General features: G+C 35.4%; 4 protein-coding genes across 4 annotated transcripts; 3 read left to right on the top strand and 1 right to left on the bottom strand.

Annotated features, from left to right (window-relative positions):
- The first annotated feature begins 884 nt into the window (after positions 1–884).
- Positions 885–8,589, top strand: LOC140833883 (serine/threonine-protein kinase RUNKEL-like). The gene is given in 13 exon segments (XM_073198369.1): positions 885–1,038; positions 1,143–1,232; positions 1,376–1,428; positions 1,589–1,664; positions 2,381–2,442; positions 2,525–2,603; positions 2,690–2,749; positions 2,899–4,566; positions 4,775–4,946; positions 4,949–5,643; positions 6,428–7,547; positions 7,658–7,722; positions 8,453–8,589. Coding segments are annotated over 11 exon segments (4,107 nt in total). The 5' UTR covers positions 885–990; the 3' UTR covers positions 7,532–7,547; positions 7,658–7,722; positions 8,453–8,589.
- Positions 8,590–10,858: 2,269 nt separating this feature from the next.
- LOC140833882 (acyl carrier protein 1, chloroplastic-like) lies at positions 10,859–13,948 on the bottom strand. Its single transcript, XM_073198368.1, has 4 exons — positions 13,746–13,948; positions 12,605–12,697; positions 11,524–11,646; positions 10,859–11,151 (listed from the first exon to the last, which is right to left on the bottom strand). The coding sequence occupies exons 1-4, from the start codon at positions 13,809–13,811 to the stop codon at positions 11,026–11,028; spliced, it is 408 nt and encodes a 135-aa protein (XP_073054469.1). The 5' UTR covers positions 13,812–13,948; the 3' UTR covers positions 10,859–11,025.
- Positions 13,949–14,005: 57 nt separating this feature from the next.
- Positions 14,006–16,844, top strand: LOC140835386 (uncharacterized). The gene is made up of 3 exons (XM_073200878.1): positions 14,006–14,370; positions 14,463–16,757; positions 16,813–16,844. The coding sequence occupies exons 1-3, from the start codon at positions 14,325–14,327 to the stop codon at positions 16,842–16,844; spliced, it is 2,373 nt and encodes a 790-aa protein (XP_073056979.1). The 5' UTR covers positions 14,006–14,324.
- Positions 15,987–17,743, top strand: LOC140833378 (uncharacterized). The gene is made up of 3 exons (XM_073197735.1): positions 15,987–17,153; positions 17,240–17,305; positions 17,378–17,743. Exons 1-3 carry the CDS (start codon positions 16,926–16,928, stop codon positions 17,561–17,563), a joined length of 480 nt encoding a protein of 159 aa, XP_073053836.1. The 5' UTR covers positions 15,987–16,925; the 3' UTR covers positions 17,564–17,743.
- The last annotated feature ends 10,145 nt before the right edge of the window (positions 17,744–27,888 follow it).

Below are 27,888 nucleotides of genomic sequence, written 5' to 3'. Positions count from 1 at the left end.
GATATTTTTTTTAGTTTTTGATTGTGGAAAAAAAGATTTAAAAATAGTTAATTTTTAGTTTTTAATGTGACAGTGGATATGATAAAAATAGATCCATTTTTGAGTTCACAACTAAAAAGAGTATATTTTTTCTTAGTCCAGTAACTTGTTTTTTTGGGCTCTGGTCCACGTACTTTCTAATATTTGACATTGCTAAAATAATTTTCGAATTTCGATTCTTTGATTCATCTATCATCGAAATATTTAATTTTTGTCCAAAAACGCTAATTAGCGACGGTTTTTGTATAACTGTCGCTAGTTTAGCGACCGTTATTCAATAAACCGTCGCTTTTTTAAATAAGCAACGGTTTATTAAAAACCATCGCTTTATAGCGACGGTGAACTGGAAGCCGTCGCTATATTTGCGACGGTTTTATTAAAACCGTCGTTATGTGGTCCGTTTTTTTGTAGTGGATGGTGACAACACATTTTGCCGTCACAATCTTTGAATTATTATAGACATGCATATAACTTTTAAATTTTATTTGATATGTTAGATTTTCTTTTTATGTTAACATATTTTTAATAAATTGATTTCCATTCAAAATAAAAAAAAATCGCCAAATTTTTGTTCACATCAGTTTTAACCATCCTCCAATCTGTGTTTCCCGATAAAAATTGAATATTTTGATAATAAATTGATTAAAAACCCAAAATTTATATATAATTCATCGTAATAAAATTAAAATGTGAAAATTTAATGAATAAAAAAAACAAATTATTGAAAGAAAAAATATTTTCTCTGGCTAAAAATGGTCCTTGTCAATGAAACTTTTATACCGTAGCAGGACCCGTTGGCCCACCTGATCCCGATTTCATTTCACGCAAATTTGAATTTCAATTTAGCCCCTTCTCTTCTTCCCGCTCACACGTTTCTCCGTCTCTCTTTCGGAGGCTAGCTCGAAAAAAAAAAATAAAAAAAATTTGTTCTTGATTTGGAGAAGCGGCAGCATGAATCACTATCACATTTATGAAGCGATTGGCCGTGGAAAATATTCGGTAACTGCACTGCGATTTGAACTCGATCTCGTTGAAAAATCCCAATTGTTAGGTGTTCGTTTCATGTGTCTGATTTATTTGCTTGAATCCATGTGTGGTGTCAGACGGTATATAAAGGACGGAAGAAGAAGACGATCGAGTATTTTGCGATTAAAAGCGTGGATAAATCGAACAGAACGAAAGTTCTGCAAGAAGTAAGTACACTTGCAAACTGTTTCTGCACTTTATGTAATTTAGATTTGACTTCAATTGGTGACATATCTCTACCAGTGCTGTAAGTTCTTATTTCGAGCAAATGACCTGCTACCAATTTCGTGGATTTTTTCCTTGGTCACAGGTTCGGATTCTCCACACACTGAATCACTCCAATGTGCTAAAGTTCTATTCCTGGTAAGTTCTGCTTCTATCTGAAGACATACAACGATCTTTCATTTTGTAGAGTGAACGCAAATTGGCTTTCCTGCTCCACTATAATCTGCAGTTAGATGCTTATATTCTTATACTCTTTATCAATTTTTCTTATATAATCTTCTCGCTAATGATAATGTAGGTATGAAACATCAGCACATTTGTGGTTAGTTCTGGAGTATTGTGTTGGAGGAGATCTAATGACTTTATTGCAACAGGTGATTTAGTTTTAACAACTCATTTATGACATAGCTTGAATGTCACCATGCTTCGATGATGTTTCTGATTATAAATCTTAATTATGCACTTTGTTTCGAACACAAACATATAAATACGAAATTGGATGATCTGTTGCTATAAGCTTACTGTTTTTTTCCCTCTTAAACAGCTTGAATTCTGTCCTGTTCGCAACTTTAGAAGGATGTCTTGTGATAAATACCAGTCAATCTGCTCTCTTAGTATGTTTTGCAAACAGCAGTTTAAATGTTCAGTGATTTAAACTCAAAAATTTTGTATTTTAAGCTTACAAGCTCGAATACTCAATGACATAGGTATACCAAGTCTATCTGTGTACAGATTGTTAGTTACAACTTACACTTGAGAATCATAATGGCTTACTACATGTATGTTCTCTCATGCCACAGTTTCAGTATTGAGCATGAATTTGTAGTTTTACTCATGATCATATCTCAACTTGTTGGCTTTATGAGCTCAATCGTATTATGTTGTAATAGTGCTTGAACTCAAACCTAATTTCAAAATTGTGTTTTTACTTTTTAAAAGAATAATTACTAAATAATTGAATTTTATGGTCACCTATTGTCATTATTGGACCGTTGAACCCTTTTAACTTTTATTGCCAATATGAAACTATTTTCTTGGATTTTTTCCTAGCTTTCGTCTACTTAACAATTATATAATTGCTGACAAGCAGGATGGTAAGCTTCCAGAAGATTCTATACATGATCTGGCTCATGATCTTGTTCTAGGTCTACAGTAAGAGTCCCGTTTACCGAATCTTACTGCTTAGTAATTTTTATTAAATGTTTCTATCATTAATAATGACCTCAAATTCAAGGTACTTACATTCGAAGGGAATCATTTATTGCGACTTAAAACCATCAAACATACTTCTTGACGAAAATGGACACACAAAGGTGTTATCTTTATCTTCCTCCACATTGGATTGTGGTAGTCGTTTTATAATCTGACAATGCGCTCACTTAAACATTCTGTGATGCAGTTGTGCGATTTTGGTTTGGCTAGAAAACTGAGTGATATATCACTGACACCGTCCTCTCAGGTGGGATGTTTAATTAGTATTTTCTCACTATCAGAAGTATGGCCGACTGACATGGCTTGTTGGATAAGGATAATGAAATTGCCATTTGTAATCTCAGTAATGTTTTCCTTTTTCATTCTAATCTTCTAGTCATGTTTTTGCATGTGTAGTTACCACAAGCAAAACGTGGAGCCCCATGTTACATGGCTCCCGAATTATTCCAAGATGGAGGGGTTCACTCATATGCTTCTGATTTCTGGGCTCTTGGTTGTGTGCTATACGAATGCTATACTGGAAGGCCTCCATTTGTTGGCAAAGAATTCACTCAGTTAGCAAAGTCAATCCTTTTGGATGCAACTCCTGCTCTTCCTGGAACTCCAACCCGTGCATTTGAAAATTTGATAAACTCTTTGTTGACCAAAGATCCAGCGGAAAGGATGCAGTGGCCCGAACTTTGCAGTCATGCTTTTTGGAGGACAAAATTTTCTCCACTGGCATTACCTCCTCAACCGGCTTTTGCTAGCATGATTGAGGTGTCTTCTGAGCCACATCTTACAGAACGCAATGGCGATAAACCGATTCGGAACAAAACTCCAACTAAAACTTGTGGAAAAAATTCAAGAGGCTCTGGTAAACAAGATGAAAATTCTAATCTTAGGGCAAAAGGAGAAGAAACACCTGTCAAAGGCGTAATGAGCAATCGTAGAACACACACAAATCCTTCAAGCAGAATTCCCGACACCAAGCACAAGACCCTGTCAAATAATATTGGAGGCTTGAATCTTATGCGACTTTCAAGAATCGCTAAAGGTAATTTGCAGAGAGAAAATGAAAAGGAGAATTACCGGAGGCCATTACCCAGTAGCTCTAACAATGATGCAGAAGTCAAAATTGAAAACAATGACATGGAACTCGATTTTAATGAGAACACTGAAGATGAGGGGCCTGATGAAATAGAGGGATCTGAGAGCACATCATGCACTGTTGATGAGAACTTACCGACTCCAAGCACGCTTGAGGAGAAACCAGAAGAGACGGATAACCTAGTGAGCCAGTCAGATGCTTCAAATGTGGTAGACACCCTTCTTTCAGAAGATTCAAAAACCCAAGAACAGGAATTGTCTTCTGAGCACATTGAAGTGAGCCATGTGGCAGCTACCCCACCCAGTGCTAATACTCAACAGAAGGCTTCACGGATTAAAGATGTTTCGGGGAATGCTCTAGATTTTAATGCTACAAAATCATCTACAGATCTATCAGAAGCATTCTGGCACCCATCTGATCTCTCAGTAAGACCAGTTATGCCAAGCAGAAAACATGATAAAGGATCAGATGCAATTCCTTCCCTTCCATTTGATGTAATTCCAGCATCTGATTTCACGAAAATGCCTAAAGAGAAACTGGATTCTTTGTGTAATGGAATTGTGAGTATATTGAGTGGTAATGCGGCTTTAGGTGAGAAGCAAGGTGTTATCAGGTACCTCGAGGGGTTAAGTAGTAATGTTGATGCTGCCAATGTTTTAACAAATGGTCCCATAATGCTAGTTCTTGTCAAAATGCTTAGGCAGTCCAAAGCTTCGTCTTTGCGTGTACAACTCTCATCCCTTATAGGCCTTTTGATTCGCCATTCAACTTTTATTGGCGATGACTTGCCAAATTCTGGAATTCTAGGTGCTTTAACTGATGGCCTTCGAGATAGGCAGGAAAAAGTAAGAAGATTCTCTATGGCTGCTTTGGGCGAGTTGCTCTTTTACATATCCACTCTTAGTGATCATGCAATGGATAATAAGCCCCAGGAATCTCCATCAAAAGACAACCGGCCCTCTTCTGGATGGCAGGTTAGCTTTTCTTAACCAGCCATGAACTTGGAAATTGTCGATCAAATATGGATATTTAATTATTCTGCCATAGTATAATTGATTTGATAATATATTTATGTTGTTCTTTATGCATAACGAGTGCAGATTCCCGTACTGTTCTTGTTTACTTGTTTATATGTTGGTTTGTGTTATGTTTTTTATGGTAGTTTTCTCAATCTTTGGGCAGGTTCCAAGTTCTTTAATCTCTTTTATTGCATCGGTTTTGCGTAAAGGAGAGGATGATCTAACCCAGCTTTATGCTTTAAGAACAGTAGAGAACATCTCTAGTCATGGTGGCTACTGGGCGATTCGTTTCACCAGCCAGGATGTAATTAGCAATCTCTGCTACATATTTAGGGCTCCGGGAAACAAGAAAACATGAAGCTCACGGCAGGATCGTGTTTGGTTCGATTGGTTCGTTTTAGCCCTTCCAGCATGCAACAAGTTCTGGAGAAACTCCCCATTAAGGACATCATCTCGAGCCTTTTGAAGGGAAATCAACGAGAACAGCAAATCAGTTTGAACATTCTAAACATGGCGATGCTTAGTAATCATTTGGTGACAAATGTTGGACGTCAACTTCTTCCCATGATGGAAGATAAGAATCTTCTTCCAAAACTGTTCTCTCTTATTGAGCAGGGAAGTGAAGTTCTGAAGGGAAAGATACTGGTTTTTGTGGCTTTACTATGTAAAATTGGAAAGAGATGGCTCCCACATATTTTTTGCAATGCAAGAATTATATCAGCTGTTGATAGGCTTTCAAAAGAGAAAGATAATTATTTGAAGCATTGTCTTGATGCTTTTGTGCAAGCTGTGGCATCTATAGTACCAGGTCTGCTTGAAACTATAACAGGAGATGTTCAGCAACTTATGGGTGGCAGACGTCATGGACAAGTTATTGGTCACAACAGTCGAAATTCTGCAAAGAACAGTATTCATTTCTTCCCTGTGGTTCTTCATCTTTTAGGGAGTTCTTTATTCAAGCATTCAATGGTCACTCAGCAGGTCTTGCAGCAGGTGGCAAATCTTCTTAAACTGACTGAGACGCCATTCCAGGTACACGAGTCAAACTGAAGCCGTTGTCCGTTTTATATTATGCGTATCAACTTTTATGAATCCATAATTTTTGTTTCTTTGTACCATTACTTTTTTGAATATAACTGATTGGATGTATTCCATTTGCGAATTAATGAAAATGTTTAAAACTTTATTTCTAAGCTTGATAAAGTTAAATCTACATTTAAAATCCCTAATTGTAGGCCCCTAACTATACATTAGATTTTTTGCAGAAAAGTAGAAAACACTTATTTTCATCTCCCAAACGTTTTGTTTCTTTTTTTTTTTACTCAACTTTAAAGTCGTGTAATGAACAGAATGTTTGCTGGTCTATGTGTGTTTACGTCCAATTTTCTTACTGCACATATCTTCTTCGTTATATGTTTTCTTCCACTATACTAGCAACATAATACATTTGCATGAAAGGGAAATCCCCTACATTGCATTTAGGTTTAACTCAAGTTACTCTTCTTCTTTTTTGCACAGGCTCGTCCTTGCTTATGTCACCAATATGCATTTATGAACATCTCTTTTAGAATGTCACACATTGTTACTTAAACTCTAAATGTTTGTATGTTGATAGCTGAGGGGGTTAATCTTCAACTGCAGTATCATCCCTTTCCCTTCTGAAAAGCATTATGAGCTTTTTGTGGTAATTTTATTACAATTTTCCTGAAAGGGGTCATCTTTATCGCATTTTTGTTGACCGTGTTTGTGTTTGCTTTCTGATACATAACTAGGTTCTATCTTGTAAAATAACGTCCAATTTCTTCTATAATTTCAGGGCAGAGATGACTTTCAGATAACTCTTTTGCGAGTTCTAGAATCAATCACAGAAGAGCCATCAGCATTCGAAAATTACCCCATCATTTTCCTCCGTCAGGTTCTGCCCAGTCTGACTGCTATATACAAAGGGAACAAAGATGGAGATGCTAGATTTTTATGCTTGAAGATATTCTTTGATGTCATGGTTTTTATATTGAATGACGCATCAGAGGCTAAAAAGTTGCAAGAAGAGTTGAAGTCAATATCAAACGGCTATTTTCTCCCTCTCTACCCAGCTTTGATTGTGGATGAAGATCCCATTCCAATGTACGCTCAGAAACTTCTCGTGATGCTTATCGAGTCCAATCACATTAAAATCTCTGACATTCTTCACATGAAAGCAGTTTCACAGTGCTTTGATTTTTTGCTTGGTGACTTTTCGACTATCAATGTAAGCAATGTCATGCTCTGTCTAGCTTTAGCATCTGCTCCAGAACTAGAAATCAAGATCCTCTCTCAATTAAAAGTGGTACGAAAGATTGGAAACCTTTTAGAGTTCGTACATGCCAAGGAGATGGAAGATTTCATAGAACCGACTCTTCGTCTTTGTAGGGCATTGCTTTTACGTTCTGTAAGCTCAAAGAAGGTCTTTGTCTATTCGAGGGAACCCACACTCTTATCTGATAACTCTAGTGAGAGTGCCACAGACCAGCAGCAATGCATAAAAGATATAATGGACTTTGGTGGCAATGTAGGAGTCTTGCTAGAATTGAGCAAGTCCAGTGAATCGAATATTTCAGATTTGGCCTCCGAGTGTATAAATTTGTTGTTCCAGGCAGCCCCAAGAGAAGCTACCATGAATTTGATGATGAATCTCTCCAAGGTCTCCACGCTCCTTGACTCCAGGAGTAATGGCATTGCCCACTTGGTGGTAGAACGAACTTTAAACAGTCTTGGTTTTGCCATTCGACTGTATCTGACACATTCAATGATACTTTCTGTCTGTACATCGGAATTAGCAAAGATAGAAGCTCTTGTATCACATTTAAGAAGTTCAAGCATACGTAAAATTGCTGATGCCGCTTTTCTGGCGACCTTGGAGTTGCAGAGGATGCCTCGCTAGCTACGAGTTCTCATTGGTAATGTTCACACGTATTGCTGTTTTGAAAATCTTCATCTTTGGCTCCAAATCACAAGGAACTTCCATTGCACATTTTATATCTGAAATACGTGATTTGGTTTTTTATAGGAATCAAAACAAGGAAATAAATAGGAACGACGCCTCTGGATGCGCATCAATCGCACTGCCTCCAAGTCTGTCCATGTTTTCTTTGTGTTACTGTACCTATATTTATATCAATCGTGGAACCCTCAACTGTTCCATGCATCATTCATGGACTCAAAATTTGCAATCCAATTTTTTTTTATGTGGTGTTTCTCTGTAATATAACTTCTTATCTATTCAATGTTGATGCCTCTGAAATGAACCTGTACTATAACTGTGGTTTTGTGCTAATAAAGAGAATCAAAATTGTCTTGATCTGTCTGCTTTAGAAAGTTTTATGAAGATATGCTTTATCTTGAAATTCCTTGCTGGTAAAACCACTTTTGCTCTCGGTAATTGCAAGTAGGACACCGCCAAGTAGAAATGCAAGTAAAAGCATTGAATAAGAGCATTCGGATAAAAGTAGGAAGTATACTTACTTTTAGAGCCTTGTTTTAGTAGAAATGATTGGTGTTAAAAAAACATTTGTGACTCAAATACTCAATAATTAGCATGACACTAGCAAACAAGCTTAACCTCTCCCCACATGCACACCACTTGCAATCCATTACATATAATATTCATCACTAGCCAATAATCACAACTTCTTGTGGCACTTTATCCCATATTGATTTCAGGCCATTCTCCTTTCCCCAAATCATAGCAAAAACATCCGTCAAGTTCATTGCACATTTCCCATAACTTACTGATTTCTTTTGGAGTGTGATTCATCTTATTCCACAATCATTAGAAAAATGGCTTATTTTCACTTTCTTGCAGCATCCATCACAATGTTCATCATGGCCTCATCTACACAGGCACACTCTAGTCTGGTAAGCTTAGGAGCACCTACTATTTCATCTGCACCAGCTGTCCTGCCATATCCTCCACCAGTTTCTCCAGATGCTGAATTGCCTCCAGACATTGCCCCTCTATTACCTTCTCCCGGTGGCACGGCTCAGTCTCCGGCTAAATCATCCTTACCAACAATTCCCTCCACACGAAGCCTGAATCCAGATACAACAGGCTCCAGAGTCCCTGTTTCGGCCTTTGCACCGTCAAGTCCGTTGCAAGATTCTTCTTCAGAGTCTGAAAATATAGTCAAAGCTTTTTATAGTTGCTTGGCTGTCGCATCATTTCTGGTTTTCATGATATGAAACTATACATCATTTTTCTGAACATTCATTGCTATCTTGTAGTGTTATGCATACCTCTCCCATTAATTTAGAGCATATGGATGATTTGTGTGATATGATATTGCTACAATGGAGTAAGTTTAGTTGAAATGCATTGAGTTCAAGATTGACCGCATAAACTTCTCTATTTTCTTTGCTTGATTACTTGATACTAAAACTTTAAATCCCTCGTACACTATGCAAGGTAAGATGTGCCTTTTCAGTGAGTGAGTTTATGCTACATCGACAGTTCTACTATCAACATGTTTGTATGACATGAACATCTGAAAAATAAAATAAGTAGCGAATGATCTCACATTTTTGTTTTGTTTTGAGATGAGATGTTCGCACGAATATATTATACAAATGATAGTAAAACTCTCAATTTCCGATGTAACATAAATTCATCTCTTTTCAGTATCATAGTAAAAATTGTTGTGAAGATAAAGGCTGAATTTTTAAAAGTTTGCTCAAAGCCCAAAGGAAAAAAAAGGGTCTTCCCCTTTCGAGTTGATTAATTTTGTCGAAACTTTGATGATTACTTAGCTGGAGGCTATTGTTTATGCATAAATAGGGGCGTGAAAAAGGACAGTTCTGTAAATCTCCGCAATGAATCTTCAAAGTGCACATGATTGTATCATGTAACTGTATTGCACTATAAGCTGTCTCTCATTGCTTTTTATAATAATAATTAGCTTTCCCACTCTATTTGATTTGCGCCAACAGAAGCCACCATTTAGTATTATAAGATATTGGTTATTATATTATATTATATTATTTAAATATTTATTTTTTGATATATTATTTGAGAAGAAATGTATATTATATTAGCCCTTATGTTTCTTTAAGTTTATAAAAATAAATATATAATTTGAAAATTATTATATTTTTACTTTTCGCAAGATCGGATCTTTTTTGTGCCATTCCACATGCTATTTTAGTAGGTGCCAGTATATATTTTCTTTCATGCAATAATGCCTTAAAGTTTATATCTACTTTTTTGTGCAGATGCATTTTTATTCAGTTGATGATGACTTAAAGTTCGTGTCTATTTTATTATATAAGATGGAAAAATTCTGAAACCCGCAATTTTTCATCATCTACAGATATAACAATAGTGTATAAACATATGATTTGAAGGGGGGATAAGGGGAAAAAAAGAGGAGCATCCAAATTATTGGCCTCAATTAAAAATAATTCTTGACATTTTATTATTGTATCATATATTTTAAATTTTGTATTTTAATAACTTTTAAGATTATTAAAATTTAATTACTTCTGATCTTTTATTTATATTATCAATATTATATTATTAGAATAACTACCTTATAAGACACCAAAATATTTAATTCCATAACTATCATTTTTATCCTACAAAAAACTTCCTCAACTCACATGTTTTACTTAGAAAAAAATCTAAACAAAACTTTCTTTCCAAATCAAATAACTCTTCGAAATTAAAAATAATTTATTGTTAACTTTTTAGTATTATTTGATCAAATTAAAAATAATAATAACATGTATCGTAGAATTTTTAAAAGTCAATATTAAATATAACATGACTTCCTAAAACTTCATGAAAATTTATTTTGGATCCAACAAGATTCCACATAATATAAAAATTTAGATTGAATACCTATTTATTGTAAATTTCACAACAATCTTTAAAAGCCATTATTTTTCCATTTCTCTTACTTTGAGTACACTCCCATGAAACTTGCAGAAGTAACGATATTTCTGAAAATTAAGAGTGCTAGCAAGTTCATAATAATAATCGATTTACAACCAAATATATTAACCAGAACATATATAAGAAAATAGATATATTAAGAAAATAGCTACAGAACCCAAAAAAAAAAAAAGGAAGTAAATTTTAGCCCAAAAAATATTAAAGATTATAGCTTTCCACTCAAGTGGTGCTGTATATTGCACGGCATGTACAATTGCAAAGGCAAGCAGGTAAACCGATCCACGATAACAGCCATCTTAACATACCCAGAAAACCTTAAAATTAGTTGAACTGCAAAATATCTCATATAAGAATATATAGCGCAATCCCAATCCAACAAGAAAATGAAAACAAAACAAGCTAGAGTTCCTCCAGAGAAATCAAACAAGAAGAGGCATGGATTCTCAACAATACCACTAAAAATAAATATATGTTCCTAATGTACTTTCCTAGCACTTCTTCTCCAAAAGCTTCTCGATCATATCCGCTGCTTCTTGAACGGTAGTGATACTCTGGGCACTTTCTTCCTCCACGCTGATCCCGAACTCTTCTTCCAGTCCCATCACAATCTCAACCTAAGGTGAAGAACAGTTTCGAAGCGATCGGTTATCACAACTAATTGTCATTACGCAAGTTATGGTTATGCGTAAATGGTAAATAGACGTGCCAACTGAAGACAATGTATCTAAGTGCAAAACTGGTCTCAATGCAGAACTAGTGAAATGATCTTGTGAAAAACTGGAGAAATTTTATTCAGTGGTGTTTGATGGCATCCAATACATGTAACCAATCATTTTTGGATCTTACTGGATGAAGGTCTGATGCTCAGCTTCCATCACTATATTGTGCCTCACACCCTTAAATTTTCAGCCCATAAGGTTGTCATTCAAGGGTTTCGCTGCACATGCATACACCTTTTTTAGTTGTAATATCAGCAAAGGAATTACCGTGTCAAGTGAATCAGCACCAAGTGTAGCAAACTTTGACTCTCCACAGACTTCACGATCAGCAGGAAGCGCCAGTTGCTTCCTTACGATCTGACACACTTTATCCACTGTTTCTGGTTTAGCCTGATGGAGGAGAACATCAGGGCTTGTTATCAGTAAACGAAATTGGAAAGATATGAAGCATGACAATGCAACAAAGAAAAGACACTTTCAATATCCGTAGATTTGAAGGCTACCTATAAACAAACCCTCGAACAAAGATAGTAGGAACACACACACACACACACACACATATATACTTGGGACATGCACATGCGTTGTCTGTGAGAATCATGGTCGTGGAGATAATTTAAGAAGTTACACTTAAAAATTAAAATCAAGATCTTTAGGATTAATGATAAATTTAATAATAATAATTAATAATCAATACTTCAAATGGTAGAAATATCACAATAAGAAAAATCAAGAAAGAATGAAACATCAAACTTTTATCAAAATTACTTTTATAGGTTATTCCTAGTTTACCCGGAAAAAACGAGGGTATTTTAGTACACAGGCCTAAAGGTACAAAAAGTGGTTTTTCTTGGAGGCTCTCCCTTATAAAAGGATACAGATATGAGGGCATGTAAATCTATAATTTATGAGTAAAAATTTACATGGAATCTTAGGTTGCACTTGGATTGATTGAGTATATGATTTGAAATGAGAGATTTGATTTGGCTCATCTTTGGGTGCATTTGAAATCACCACAACTACTATTAAAATCAATGGATTTGAAATCCACTATCTAAAATACATCAATCCAAGGACAACCTTAGGGATACCATTGCTCATGTTTAACTCCCCTCCTACTGAAATTAGTCAGTGATTAGTTATGCACCTTTATGACATCTGATACATCCCAAATTGCAATTCCCTCGTAATGATGCTTGAATTAAACGAGGGATATTTTTGCCTTATGAATTTCGCTAATACAACAATTGTCATTGAGCTTAAGATTAAATGATAAAAACATCACATCAGCAAGATGTGGGATGCTAAGCCAGTAAAGAACAACAATAATGATTATAAAGAAACATACTGCACAGGAAACTCGGAAACGAGGTGGCTGTGATCTAAGAGATGACAAGCCCTTTCCATTGAATGAAAGCGAGGCCCTTCTCAAATTTGAAACCTGCACATTTGCAATATTATAAGATTATAAGACTCAAGGAAAAAAAACTCACTTAAAATAGTTTTACAGGAAATATTTTAACAATTTAAGCTCCTTAACATTTATTAGCAAGGTCATTACATTATACAGAAAATTTAATGGAGATATGCATTCAAAAAGTAAAAAAAAATTCCATCATTTCATGCAACCTCCTTTTGTAGCACTAAAATTCTCATGAATTCAGCTGATGATACAAAGGGTCATTATTGAAAATCACAACCTCATAAGTGTCATATCATATAGAAAATTACGTTGACATTCAGGAGTTATCATGCATCAATTACACATGAATAAATGTAAGATGATCCAGGAACATGATAATCTAATAAAAAGACCCTGCATATAAGCAACCAAATAAAAGGAACTCATACTAATGCATCAAAAGTTATTAGCCCCCTTAATTCCCTTGATAGTCTTTTTTAATCTCGGAAATAAAACTTATATCCAGAAACTTGAAATCATAACCATGAATTTCTTGTTGGAGATCAAAAACTCACAAAGAAATTCAGACCAATTTTAGGAGTTCATGGGATTTTACATACAAGAATCGAGAGCTAAAGCAACTTATTACACAACGAAATCCAACATTTTTACAGTAATATACAATCGTAACAGCTAAAAATTTAATCCAGGAGTGTAATTAATGGTTCAAACTCAAAACCCGTAAAAAAGATCAATTATTTAACCAGAAATCAATAGAAAAACAAGAGAATCAATATTCAGAAATAAAACTTACATGCATCCACTTACAAAAATATCAGATTTTTTTAGTCAACAAACAAAAAACCATCACAAAGACACCCAGATCACCAAGATTTCCCATCGATATAAAGCCTCCACTTACAAAAATATCAGATTTTTTTATTCCACAAAAAACAAAAAAACCATCACAAAGACACCCAGATCACCAAGATTTCCCATCGATATAAAGCCCAAAAATATAAATGAACCAAGAACCGTCCCACCCATCCCAAAAATATATAACACGAGAGATCACAAAGGTTGTAACCTGCTTGTTCTTGAAGGGGCAAGAACCGGATCCGAATGAGACAGAAGAAGAAGTGAAAGATGCCATTTTTCTGATGGGAACGAAGGTAAGAGAAAAGAATGGATCTGAAACTTAGAGAAGAGGGTGGCGGAGAGCACGAAGAATGTGTGCTGTGTTTATAAATATACCAAAGCTGTGTGAGAGAAAGGTTGAAAAACAGCTCTCTTGTTTCATTTTTTTAATACCGGGGTAATGCCCATTTTCGTCCTTTTCGTTACCCGCTTTTCCCATTTCAGTCCTTCATGATTGTTGACTGATTAATTAATCCTTAATGTTTTTAAAATACGCCCGAATTGGTCACTGCCGTTGCCCCGACGTTAAGATTAACGTTGACTCGCATCACGTGCTACTCACATGCCGATTTCTTCATTAACTTTGACTCATATCACGTTGACTCCTTCACCTTTTACTCCCCAACTGTACAAGAACCCTAATCCCCAAATTAGACGTATGAAGTAAAGGGAAAGGCGAACACGAAGAAAGGGAAGGGCGAACTCGAAGAAACACCCCCGAGTTGGTTTTTGAAATTACTGTTTAGTAATGGCTAAAAGAAGTATAATGTCTCTTGAATTCACCCCGAATTATGGTAATGTTTCTCTTATTCTGTTCGACTACTGTTGACAGATAAAATTTTTGAAATTTATCACATTTACTTATGTTTGCTCTTGTGCATTTTAGGCTGGATGCGAGAACCCACTCTTGTTACAATTAAGTTGTACTACAATGGTTCTATGGACAGCAAGCGCAAGAGGAAAACGTACAACGGTGGTAATACTGAATACTTTGATTTTGTGGATATGGATAAGATAGGCTTGATTGAACTCTGGGGTTATGCTGAGCAAGTAGGATGCGTGGAGAAAGATAAGCTCAGATTTTGGCACAAAATAGGTAAATCTTTGAACAATGGTAGATATTTGGAAACTGATAATGATGTGGTTCAAATTAGGAACCACGTCCCCAAAAACTATGAAGTGGAAATTTATATTGAACATGATGAATTGGTTTCAATATATGAGATAGATGCAAGTGGTGTTTTAGAGAAACCCAAAGAAGGTGAACTGAAAACAAGGGTTGGACAGACTGATGAAGTTGAGGCAGAATTTTATGATAGTGATTTCGATTTCGCTGTTGATGATAATATTAGGGGAGAAGGGGAAAATATAGTCATTGATGGTGATATTTCCAATGATTTGTTTGAGAGAATGCAAGGTGATGAAGGAGATGATGATTGTGCAGAAAGTGATGAGTTAGAGAGTGCATTTGATTCTCAAGAGGAAGATTCACAAAAATTCGAAATGTATGCCTCCTCTGAAAATCCTGATTTGAAGCTTGGTATGATATTTAATTCAAAAAAAGAGGCAAAGTTTGCTATAGAGAGTCATTGTATTAGACGAGGGATGGTAGTCAACTTTGTCAAGAATGATAAGAGTAGGCTTCGAGGTGTGTGCAAAAATGAAGGATGTGAATGGGTTATTCATGTGTCACCCGTGAATAAGGACAGTTGTTGGCAGATAAAGACGTTTAAACCCGAGCACAAAAACTGCTATTGGAATGTTAAGAACAAAAACATCAAGTCAAGCTGGTTAGGTGAAACTTTTGTGAGTAAATTGAAATCAAATCCTAAGTTAGGTACCAGAGAGTTCCGAGAAGAGGTTAAATCTACTTTGAATGTCTCCCTCACATATAAACAAGCTTATTTGGGTCGGAAGAAGGCATTAAAGCTAGTTGATGGCAGCATAGCGGAGCAATTTAGCCAAATAAGAAATTACTGTGCTGAATTGAGAAGGTCCGACGAAGGTGCATCTGTGATTCTGAAACTGACTGATGGAGATGATGCGCCAAGATTTCAGAGGCTGTATGTGTGCTTCTCGGCCTGTAAACAAGGTTTTAAGGAGTCTTGTAGACCTGTGGTTGGAGTGGATGGATGTTTTTTGAAAACCAGTATTGGTGGGCAGTTGTTGACAGCAGTTGGCCTAGATCCAAATAACAACATTTTTCCAATTGCTTATGCATTGGTGGAAGGAGAGACAAAGGATAGTTGGATGTGGTTTCTGCAGTTGTTGAATAACGACATTGGCTTTGAGAATGAAGATGGTTGGACCTTCATGTCTGATAAGCAAAAAGGCTTGATTCCTGCCTTTGAGAATTTGTTTCCGAATGCCGAAAACAGATTTTGTGTTAGGCATCTATACACTAACATGAAAAACGATGGTTTCAGAGGTGTGGGAATTAAAAATGCCCTTTGGGCTGCGGCTAGGGCAACAAGAGTTGAAGAGTTCAAAAGGCGGATGGAAGACTTGAAGAAGATAAATTCTGATGCGTATATCTGGTTGAGCAAAAAACCGGAACAACATTGGTCCAAGGCATACTTCAGCACGATTCCAAAATGTGATGTACTTCTGAACAACATGTGTGAGTGTTTCAACAGCATGATTTTAGATGCAAGAGAAAAACCAATCATTTCAATGTTCGAAACATTAAGAAATTTGTTAATGGTGAGGTTTCAAACGAACAGAGCGAAGGCCGAGAAATGGGTTGGTGTGATGTGTCCAAAAATTAGAGTTGTGTTGGCAAAGAATAGCAAGGAAGCAGCTGCGTTTAGTCCTTTGATGGCTGACGAGACACATTTTCAGATCACAGGATTACACCAGCAGCACTCTGTTGACCTGTGTAAGATGACTTGCAGTTGTAGGAAATGGGATTTGACTGGAATTCCGTGTGCACATGCTGTTTGTGCGATTTGGTGTAAGCAAGAAAACCCCGAGGCTTACGTGCATCGTTTTTACAGTGTATTGAAATACAAGCAGTGTTACTCGCGCTCCATCATGCCCATTAATGGATCAGCCTTGTGGCCTGAATGCCAGTTAACTCCTCCATTACCACCAATGTACAAAGAGAAAGTTGGTAGGCCAGCTAAGTTGAGAAGGCGACAACCTGATGAAGTTCCTGCTTCAAGACAATCAAAGTTGAAAGGTGTGAAACGAAACAACAAGTGTCGGACATGTGGTGGGTTTGGACACAATCAAAGGAGTTGCAACATTACTAAAGCAAGTGGTTTAGATATCCCATCACAAGAAAACAATGACATGGACAGCGGTCCCATTCAAACACCGCAAAATTTCTCTGAAATGGATATAGGTGATGTACTGGAGTTACTTTTACGATATTGAAGTTACGTATTTTAATTTTTATCTAAATAATATTGAGCATTTCATAGGTGACATTGAATCTGCACCACAACCATGCACTGAAGCCGAATTTGTTGCGACTGGACTAGGCAACACAACGTCAGATGAAAGCGAAAGATTCATTTCGAATGCAGCTGTTGAACGTGCTGAAGCAGCATTCAATAAAAGGAAAAAATTACAGGTTATAAAATACTTGTTGTGTATTTATGTTTAGTGTAAGTGGAAATAATTAATGTACAATTTTTGGATTTAAATGTTTGTTTTCAGGTAGTACGACAACAAGCAAGTGGCGTAACAATTACTGGCAGCTCTAACAGAATCTCATCAGTTCATGTAAGTGCGAATAGACCTGTTAATATTATTTTTGTGAGTTGGATATGTTTGAGTGTAATTAGTCTTTTTCAGGTCGATAAAGTACTCAACAAACAAACACATGTTATTGTGAAAGGCGGAAAGAACTTCGTAACTGTGTCTAGTTTGAGAGCTTCGTTGGATGATCAAAGGAAAAAAGCACCGACAGAATCAAATGTGTCTCGTTCAATTAAAGATGCTGCAAAGGAAAAGGGTACTGGATCTTCCTCAAAATGTTGAAAGCACTGGATCTTCATCAAAATCTTGGATGGTTTTGGAGCTAGTGGTTGATGACATATTATGTTGTTTTGTTGGATTGGGTTGGTTGTGGAAGTAGGCGTTGTGGACAAGTTATTTGTTTTTTGTTGGTTTGTAATGGTTGTGGAAGTAGTTGTATTGGACAAGTTATTTGTTTTTTGTTGGATTGTAATGGTTGTGAAAGTAAATGTTATGGACATGCTATTTGTTTTCTTGTGAATGAAGAAGTCTTGTTTAGTCATTCACTCACTGACATAAATTAGTATGTGTGTGCTGGAGACATATCAGAAATGAAACAAAATAATGCTGGAGAAAAAACAGAAGATGGTGCAAAACAATTGCATACACATTGTTGCAAACTCAGTTCCAAACACAAGATGAAGACTCATACACTGCTGGTACTCAAGCCATTGTTGAAGACAGATTGTTGCATTGTTCATTCAAATCCCATAATACATAAAACAAACTTCAGTGTTTACACAAGAGCAAGATAATCGAAAATTAGACAAACACAAGCATCACTAGCTGTGCCTCACTAGCTGCGCCACCACCATAACCAACAACTCTACTTATCTTCATTAAGGTGTAGTGACTGTAGTATTTCTTTTAGCTCTTTCGACAACTCTTCCATTTTAAGTGCATTTTTTCGATTCTCACGTTCTAATTCCATTTGAGCCTCCACTACTTGGGCTATTCTTTCGTAGTCTCTCGGTTTTCCGCTCGAACTTGCGTCACTTGAAATTGAACATTTTGCGTCATCAGATTCAGATTTAGAAGTAGCAGCTCCACCCGATTGTTTTTTCATGTACTCATCAAACGATTTCAGTGCCTCTTCTCTACTCCAATAAGATTTGTGAGAAGCTCCGCTGTATTTATTCACCTGAAGTTGAGCCTCCTCCCAATTCTCGTACACGCCGGGTTTTCGTCCGACAAATACAACATATGTTTTCCTCTACATTAAATAAGAAATTTCATAAAGTTAACATGACAATCACGTAAGCAAATTAAAGAGAAATTTACACAATTTAATTTCGAAAATGTTAACATGACAATCACTGTATTAATTTCGAAAATGTTAACATACAGGGCATACTTTCATAATCCATTTCAGAATTACATAAAGGTTCGACATTCCCTTTCCTTCCAGCGTTTAGTAATCGAGAAGAAACAACAAAATCATGGAAAATAATTAGAAGCCTTTACCATGGCAGATGTTGTAATGGAATCAACGAATCTGGAATTGCTACATTTTCTTCGAGTTCGATATTCCCTTTCCTACCGGCGTTTGATTTGGGGATTAGGGTTCTTGAACAGGTGGGGGAGTAATTTTCAAAAGAAATACTCGACTTACTGCCTTCATAAAGAAATCGGCATGTGAGTAGCACGTGATGCGAGTCAACGTTAATCTTAACGTCGGGGCAACGGCAGGGACCAATTCGGGCGTATTTTAAAAACATTAAGGATTAATTAATCAGTCAACAATCATGAAGGACTGAAATGGGAAAAGCGGGTAACGAAAAGGACGAAAATGGGCATTATCCCTTTAATACCTCTTTCCTTTTTTCCCCTCTAACCTTTTTCAATATAAAAATTATTAAAATAGAAAATTTTAATAATAATATTATGACAAAAACTTGTGTGAGACGGTCTCATGGATCGTATTTGTGAGACGGATCTCTTATTTGGATCATCCATGAATAAATATTATTTTTTATGCTAAGAGTATTACATTTTATTATGAATATGGGTAGGGTTGACCCGTCTCACATGAGACTCACTCTGATATTATTATTATATATAATCCACATAAATCATTTTTTTCCCCTCTAACTTTTTTCAATATAAAAAATATTAAAATATAAAATTTTAATAATATTATTATTATTATATATAATCCATATCTATAACTATAATCTATTTATTATACTATATAGTAAAGCACTAACCCTCATTAGTAAAATCCAAATGAAAATTACCATTTTATTTCCATCTATAAATACAATGTATTAACAAGGTTAATAAGTTTAAAGCAATTAAATTATTCTTAATTTATCAATAATTACAATATCTTATTTTTAGATTTTTAAAATTATTACATCTTATTTGATATTATGTAATTTTTTTAATATTTGATTTAATTTATATATATTCATGTAGCTAAACTTTTGAATATTTAACTAATCACATCGTCCTGAAATTAACACAAAAACTAATTAACAAGGAAAATAATATAGCTAAGAACATTAGATTTTATTAAAATAAAAAGGCTTAAATTAATTATTTCCGTTTTTATCGTACGCTTTTTTGATATTATGTTTTTATTTAACAAAAAAAAAACATAAAAACTTATTTTAGTAAATATGCATCTTATTTAAAATTAACATATCCTGATAAATTATATTTAATAATTTTAAAATTTAAAATAATCATGTCATCATAAAATTAAAAAATTATTATCCAAAATTATTTTAATTTTAATATAATCTATAAAAAAATTTAAAATAAAACCTATTTTAGAAAAATAAATATTATCTAAAATTATCAAATCTTAAAAAAAGTATATTTTTTATCTTTATATGTACGTTTGAATGATTGATTTCCTATCTCGTCTCTTCCAAATGTTGTCTTTAAAAAAGATTTTGGCTTGAAATCTTTGTGTAAATCATCGAATAAATTCTCAAACAAAAACATATTAAATGGCTATTCTTAAAATGTATTATTTCTAAAACTTGTTTCTTCCAAATGAGTTATAAACATTTCATACATGAGAACGAAGGAATAATTAAATTTATTTTCTTTAGAAAAGTATTTAAAATCAATTTTTGTTGGAATTTGTTACAATCGGTTTTTAAATCGAGACTTGATATGAGATGAATTATAAGTTATGAACTACTTGAAATTAATGTTAAGTTGAGATTGAAAAAAATGAATCTAAAACTCTAAAAAAAAAAACAAATAAAGGAAAAATAGCCAAACACGCCCTTATATTGCAAGCTGGTGCAGGTACTGTTCTGCAGCGCAAATAATAATTAGGTACAACCTCTCCACGGTTGGATTCTTTCTTTCCCACGCTTAGGTACTGGATATGGTTGTACTTTTTGGACACAAAACTTCAGCAAATATTATTTTGAAAAATATAATCCAGAAAATTAATTTTGTCCAAGTATATGTGATAAATCACATGGGATTCTTATTAAGACACTTTCCTTTTGCGGTATATATAGATAACATGTAATTATTATAACAATCTCTATTAATATTTTTGTGACGTCCCAAAACTTTAAGGTCCACGTGAGCCACATGCATGCAAGTTATTAAATTCCTCATGTATTTTATTAAATGGTTTTAATGCATGTCTATTTCATTAATTTGTGTTTTAATTCATGATCTATGAATTTGCATTATTTTAAATTATTATATGATGCACGTTAAAACGTTTTCTTTGAGTTTCATGTTTCAGGCGATTACCCGAGGCGGGATCGAGGAAAAAGGAGACCGGTGATGATTTTGACGATTTTAAATGTGGTATTTTATTTTAAGTTGAGGTTGTGGCATTTTAACTAATTTATTAAGTTGTTAGTGATTTAAGAGTTTGAAACTTTTAAAATTAGCACTTAATGTGTGTTATTTTATTTAGGGGATTTTTATTTAAAGGTGAGTAGGGATAGCATTTTTAATTAATTGGCTAATTGAGTGACATTTTAATTAGCATTTTTTTAGCATTTTGATTAGCATTTTAATTAGCATTTTTTTAGCATTTTGATTAGCATTTTAATTAGCATTATTAATTGCTAATTAAGCAAATCAATTCCCTAATTTATCCTATTAAATCACACACACGTTTTCTACACACACACACTAAACACGTTTTTTTACACACACTAAAACACACAACACACACCTACAAGTTTATTTTCAGATTTTAAGAGAGAAAACCTAGGGTTCTCTTTCCCAAGAGCAGCCGCCCAACCCTTCTTATTTTCCAACAAGTTTTCGGTGAATTTTATTGCAAGAAAATTGCCCTCAGGCGTCCCGGTTCAACCTCGCTTCTTTTCCCGCGTTGGAGTCGTCGTTTCGGTAACGTTAAACATAAAAAGGCACGTATATTCTGTTCTTGATGCATCGATCATGTCATAGTATGTGTCGCGTTGTTTTTATGCATAAATCCATGTGCGAAGTGTAGTAGTTTGAGCGGTTATTTGTTTGGATCGATCTTGAAGGAAGATTTTTAGATCTAAAATTCGTTTTTACTGTTCTGTTAAAAACTCCGATTTTTCTGTCGGGATTTTGAGAAAACTTTCAACTACAAAATTGCAGAACTTTTTGACGCCTTCGATTTGATATAAAATTCGAGATTTTTGGATGAAAATTGAGTGAGTTATAGCATTTTTCGTGGGACTGCTCAAACTGCGACTTTTACGAAAATTGTGTTCTTAAAGTTTCTTTGTTGCAAGCTTTGTTGGGGATCGACGGGTGATCATCGCTGCAATTAGGTATTATTGTTATGATGTCGGGTCGATATTCGGTGGGTGGACTAACGTCGATAGGCACTGGTGTCCGTAAGAGGTCATAGGAGATGATTTTGATGTCAAAGCCATGTTCTTGAATTATACTTGCCATGAGATGAGAGTAATTGGTTTAGGACATGTTTTTGGTTTGGTGCACTAGTATAGCATCCTAGGACGTGTTTTGGGGTGTTGACTTTGTGCCTACTTGGTGTAGCTAAGTGGGATAAGCATAATGTAAGAAGTTGCTCGCAGGATTCAGAAAATCGTAGTCACACGAACCCGAGCACGGACCCTGGCACGGGGTCCGTGTCTTTGTTTTTCCCTTGGTGCGCCATTACAGTGAATACACGGACCCTTACCCGGACCTCGACACGGGGTCCGTGCCTCCCCTTTTTCCTTCGCACACATTTTACCGAGCCTACACGGACCCGGGGCCGGACCTGGGCACGGGGTCCGTGTCCTTCATATTTTGGGGAAAATCAGTATGCTTTGAGGTTTGACGTCATGGTTTAGTACAAGGATTCACAAGGTCGAGTCATGGGAATTTTAGAACGTCCTAAGGAATTGAACGAACTCGTAAGTAAGCATGATTATCTACGTCTAAGTTATGCAATTTAAGTAAGTGAATTCAAGTTAGTATGTGCAGCAGCGACGGCCCCGATCGGAGTCCAATGAATCCCTCAATACCAAGTAAGTATGTTGACGTGCAAAAAGAAAATATTTTAAGTTTTTGAGGTATGCTAAATGTCTTGTGACCAAATTATGAATGGGTTTGGAAGTCGGTGAACGTGGCCGAGGACCTCTCCGCCCCGTTAAATTATGAACGGGTTAGATCGTGGTTGGAAAGCGTTAAATTATGAACGGGGACCAACCAGCCCGTTAAATTATGAACGGGGATCTTATGTATGTGGCAGTGGATACGTCCCTGTCAGCCCAGTACTGTGGTTTGTCTGATCAGGCGTTTATTATGTATGGGTCACTTGCTTTGAAACATCCTCTAAGCAAAATGATGAAGTAATGTATGTTCAAGTATTTTCAAGTATGCAGCATGTTAAGAAAAGTTTATGTTGATGGCATGTCTAAGTATGTATGTACGTATGTTCAAGTTTTAATACGCAAGTCAAGTTTCAAGTTATGTATGTCTTATTTTAAAGTTGCATGCGATTTTATTACGTAGTACTCGTTATTCCAGTTTATACGTGTTGAGTCTTTAGACTCACTAGACTTGATCGATGCAGGTGACTATGTTGAGGAGACAGGAGGTGGCGACCAAGGGGCAGGCTTAGACTGAGTGGTAGGCTAGACCCGAGGACCGCAATGTTTACGTTTTGTGCAAAGTTTAAAAATACTCTGATTTTTAAATATCTGGATGCGAAATATTTTGAGACAGTTTCTTTTAGCAAAATTTTATTGGTGACGGATGATTTTGAGATTTATTCTTATGAATGTTGAGTGACGACCGTATGGATTTTATATTTAAGAAAATTTTTAATTCTTCCGCATTTTTTTTTGAGTATGAAAGTACGGTACGTTACAGTTGGTATCAGAGCGGTGTTCTTGTAAAGGGTTATGCCTACTGCCAGTCGCAAGAAGCTCACGAAGTCACACCTCAAGTCTGTAAGTTTTAAGGTTTTGAATTTTTTCATGTATTAAGCATTCAAGTCATGATTTCAGCAAGTGCATGTTTTAATGCAACTACCTGTATGTTTACATGACGTACGTTTTACAGTACAGGTTTATCTGTCGTTATGAATTGAGATTGGATCCTTAAAACTTTTATGCATGTTACGACATGAAATGAGAAATTATTTAATTTTCTTGCATGCTGGTGCGGTGGAATTGGACATGAGCAAGAATTTTGCTCTTGGGCGTCCGGAAAAGTTGGAAATGATTTGTCTATATTAATTTTTGGTTAGTAGTACTGATGTTATACTCGTGGGTAATAAGTTAAACTTGACAATTACGAATGCTTTTGGGACTTGTAGATTTTCTAAGAAATTACTGATGGTTTGTGGTTGCTAGCTGAGTTGCTTTTTGAGAACTCCGTGTAAGGATTAATTATTTGAGACTACGACGATATTTGGAAGTATACAAGCATAGAATTTATTTAGGATGCATGCTCCCCCTAGTTAGATTTAAGGATTTAATTGCACGAATTGAGAATTTTAAGGACCTAGTGGTAATGACCAATAGTTTCAGGACCTAAATGCAAAGGTAAAAATCCTAAGGGACTAGTTTCGAATTTATCGTTTGGGATTAAATTCCGAGTTTCGAGGATTTTAAGGTTTAATGAGACTAAAATCGAAGATTTTATTGGGGATCGAAAATGCAAATTTTGAAGAGTTGTAGGGTCAAATTGCAAATTCAGAAAATTTTGGGGATTAAATTCGAATTTTTGAGGAACACTTGGGTTAAATCAGTAAATTTCGAGGCTATGAGAATTGAATTTGGGTCTAATAAGCTTAAAAATTTTTGAATTTTATGTTGCGAGGAACTTACACAATGGAATTAGGAACATCAAGAACTTATGGTTAAATGTGAAATTTCCGAAATTTAGGAAAAACTGGATAATTTTGAGGAAATAATGAATTAATGCTACAATTTTAAGGAATTTGGGGGACTAGTTTAGCAGTAAGTGAGAATTGAATGGTTTAAATGATAGGAATTTTCGATAATATAGGCTCGAAGAGATATTTAGAACCTCAAAACATTTGGGTTATAAGATTATAAGGAATGATAATCAGGGACGTTGTTGGATGGATCAACCTTAGGCTTGAAAAGTTAAAAGTAGGCGAAATAATGATGTGGCAAAGTTAGAATTCAGAGTAAAGACAATTTAAGGTAAAGTTGATCGGTTAACTAAGTTATAAGACTAGACATTGAATTAACATTTTTTTTGGGAACTTAAGTTGATGTGTCATAAGTTTTAGTCATGATTGTAACAGTTAAGCTTGTACCTTTGTTGGAATTTGATTTTTCTAGAAGGTTGGGTATGGTTGATGATTAGGTTATTTGATAGACGATGCATGTAAGAATTGAGGTAGACATCTTGTCTTGGGAAATTTTTGTAGGTTATTAAGAAACTTGAGAATAAGTGAATATGTGTGTTGGAATTATGTTATCCAAAACTATTTGGACTGCGTAAGGTTGAATTTCAAATTTATGGGATATTTGCTCATACAGAATTTTTGGGTGAAATAAAAACAAAGGGAATTATTGGTGTTCCACATAAGTTATCAATAAATGAATATTAAGATTTTTATTGAGTAAGAAATCTACAAGCTTGATATGGAGATTCTAGAATTCTATGGGTTATAATTGGAGTTGATTCATTAGAGTTAGTCCATTATTAATAAAGGAAGCTTATTAAGTTTTATATGCTAGAATTAATTGAGTATTGGGGATACGTCTAAGTGGGACATTCGTTCCAATGAGGAAGGCTCAAGTGTCTTAGGCTTTAACTATATTGTAATCATGAAGAAAATAGTTTAAGCTTGTGATTGATGCTAGAAAGTTTTTATTATTTAAGGAGAGGATCGATATTATATATTTTGGGGTTTTACGGATTTATGTTACTCGAAATTAAAGGTTGGCAACAATTTTATATTTGGGATGTACTCGTAAATAGCTAAGTTATGTAAGTTTGTATCGTAAGGTAAATATTCGATTCAAGGGTTGTAGGCCAATATTAACATATGAGGATTAAGATAAGATTTAACTTTTAAGTGTATTGCTGAGGATGGAAGTTGATCAGTAACCGTTGGTGCTAAGACCTCTTAGGTTGGACTGCATAAATGCGTATGTAATAGTTCGATGAGCATTAGGGGTATGGTATGAGAAAGTAAGATACGATAAGTTTGAACCTCCATTTCTAATATTAGGAATTGTGAGAAGAGTCAGAATTCGAGGTCGTAGTAAAGTAAACTAAGTTACCATAAGTCGTTTTAAGTTGTGATTCGCAAACGAGGTTTTTGGTAGGCAATTTAATTAGGATTGAAGAGACGTAAGGACAACATAAGACTTAATTTTATTCAGAGAAGCGCAGCGGTAGCGTGGATCGTTGGGGTACTAGAATTAAAACTCTAAATTTTGGATTATCGAGGATAAGCGAATTTCGGGGACGAAATTCAATTTAAGGGGGATAGATTGTGACGTCCCAAAACTTTAAGGTCCACGTGAGCCACATGCATGCAAGTTATTAAATTCCTCATGTATTTTATTAAATGGTTTTAATGCATGTCTATTTCATTAATTTGTGTTTTAATTCATGATCTATGAATTTGCATTATTTTAAATTATTATATGATGCACGTTAAAACGTTTTCTTTGAGTTTCATGTTTCAGGCGATAACCCGAGGCGAGATCGAGGAAAAAGGAGACCGGTGATGATTTTGGCGATTTTAAATGTGTGATTTAAGAGTTTGAAACTTTTAAAATTAGCACTTAATGTGTGTTATTTTATTTAGGGGATTTTTATTTAAAGGTGAGTAGGGATAGCATTTTTAATTAATTGGCTAATTGAGTGACATTTTAATTAGCATTTTTTTAGCATTTTGATTAGCATTTTAATTAGCATTTTTTTAGCATTTTAATTAGCATTATTAATTGCTAATTAAGCAAATCAATTCCCTAATTTATCATATTAAATCACACACACGTTTTCTACACACACACACTAAACACGTTTTTTTACACACACTAAAACACACAACACACACCTACAAGTTTATTTTCAGATTTTAAGAGAGAAAACCTAGGGTTCTCTTTCCCAAGAGCAGCCGCCCAACCCTTCTTATTTTCCAACAAGTTTTCGGTGAATTTTATTGCAAGAAAATTGCCCTCAGGCGTCCCGGTTCAACCTCGCTTCTTTTCCGCGTTGGAGTTGTAATAGCCGAGCCCGGTGTACGGTACGATTTAAGTTTTGTTTGTTATTTGGGATATTTGATTAGATGATTATAGTTGTGTTTTGGGCTTTAGTATTATTGGTTATTATTTATTTGAGGTATTAGTTGTTGTTGGTTGTTCGTTTCAGCGTTTCGGTTCGATTTTAGTTGCTTTGGAATAGTGTTTTGCCGTGAGTAGAGTGCACCCGCGCTCTTAGAGGAGTGCCCCCGCGGTGCACTGTGCTATTTTTGGAGTTTGAGTGCCGTGAGCACACCGCACCCGCGGCGTTGTAGAGACCGCCCCTGCGGTAGAGACCGCACCCGCGCTGCTTGCGTCGCCGCACCCGCGCTGTTCGTGTTCCAGAATTTTTGAGATTGCCGTAACCATAGCGCACCCGCGGTCCTTGTGTTGGCGCACCCGCGGTGAAGGTATGGTCGAGTTTTTAAGCTACTTTTTGGAGTGGTTGGCCATGCTTTTCCTTTCTTCTCTCCTTCATTCTCGACATTTCTCTCCATTTTTAGGGTTTTTGGTCATTTCTTTCACTTCCTATCTTCGATTCAAGCGTTTGTTTGGAATTTCGACTTGAGTTCGACGTTCTCCTTGGTGCTAGGAAGCTTGGGTAAGTTTTTGGTGCGATTCTGTTAAGGTTGTAAATTAAGAGTTGTTTAGATTGGTTGTTTAAGTGGATTTATGGATTATTTAGCTTGTAATCTTGGATATTTAGTTGATATTGGTGTTATTTGTGGATTATTTGTTGTAGGTGGTGATCAAGAGCTAAGTTGAGGTGTTTGTTGTGGTTTGTAAGTGGAAATTCATTCCTTTTGCTCACATGATTTTATATGTATGTGTTTCAAAGAGTTTATTGTGTTATTCCCTTTCATTTGATCCATAGTATGTATTGTTATATGTATTGGA

The sequence above is a fragment of the Primulina eburnea genome, chromosome 6 (assembly GCF_022965805.1).
Source record: "Primulina eburnea isolate SZY01 chromosome 6, ASM2296580v1, whole genome shotgun sequence".
In the NCBI taxonomy this organism is placed as follows: domain Eukaryota; kingdom Viridiplantae; phylum Streptophyta; class Magnoliopsida; order Lamiales; family Gesneriaceae; genus Primulina; species Primulina eburnea.
This window is presented reverse-complemented; position numbering and strand designations above follow the sequence as displayed.

Coding starts and splice junctions, on each gene's coding strand:
- LOC140833882 (XM_073198368.1), bottom strand. CDS start 13,811: ATGGCATCTTTCACTTCTTCTTCTGTCTCATTCGGATCCGGTTCTTGC. Junction 11,647..12,604: donor GTTTCCGAGTTTCCTGTGCA/GTATGTTTCTTT, acceptor CTCCTCCATCAG/GCTAAACCAGAAACAGTGGA. Junction 11,152..11,523: donor GTGCTGATTCACTTGACACG/GTAATTCCTTTG, acceptor TCTTCACCTTAG/GTTGAGATTGTGATGGGACT.
- LOC140835386 (XM_073200878.1), top strand. CDS start 14,325: ATGGCTAAAAGAAGTATAATGTCTCTTGAATTCACCCCGAATTATG. Junction 14,371..14,462: donor TGAATTCACCCCGAATTATG/GTAATGTTTCTC, acceptor TGTGCATTTTAG/GCTGGATGCGAGAACCCACT. Junction 16,758..16,812: donor AAGACAATCAAAGTTGAAAG/GTGTGAAACGAA, acceptor ACACAATCAAAG/GAGTTGCAACATTACTAAAG.
- LOC140833378 (XM_073197735.1), top strand. CDS start 16,926: ATGTACTGGAGTTACTTTTACGATATTGAAGTTACGTATTTTAATTTT. Junction 17,154..17,239: donor ATAAAAGGAAAAAATTACAG/GTTATAAAATAC, acceptor GTTTGTTTTCAG/GTAGTACGACAACAAGCAAG. Junction 17,306..17,377: donor ACAGAATCTCATCAGTTCAT/GTAAGTGCGAAT, acceptor AGTCTTTTTCAG/GTCGATAAAGTACTCAACAA.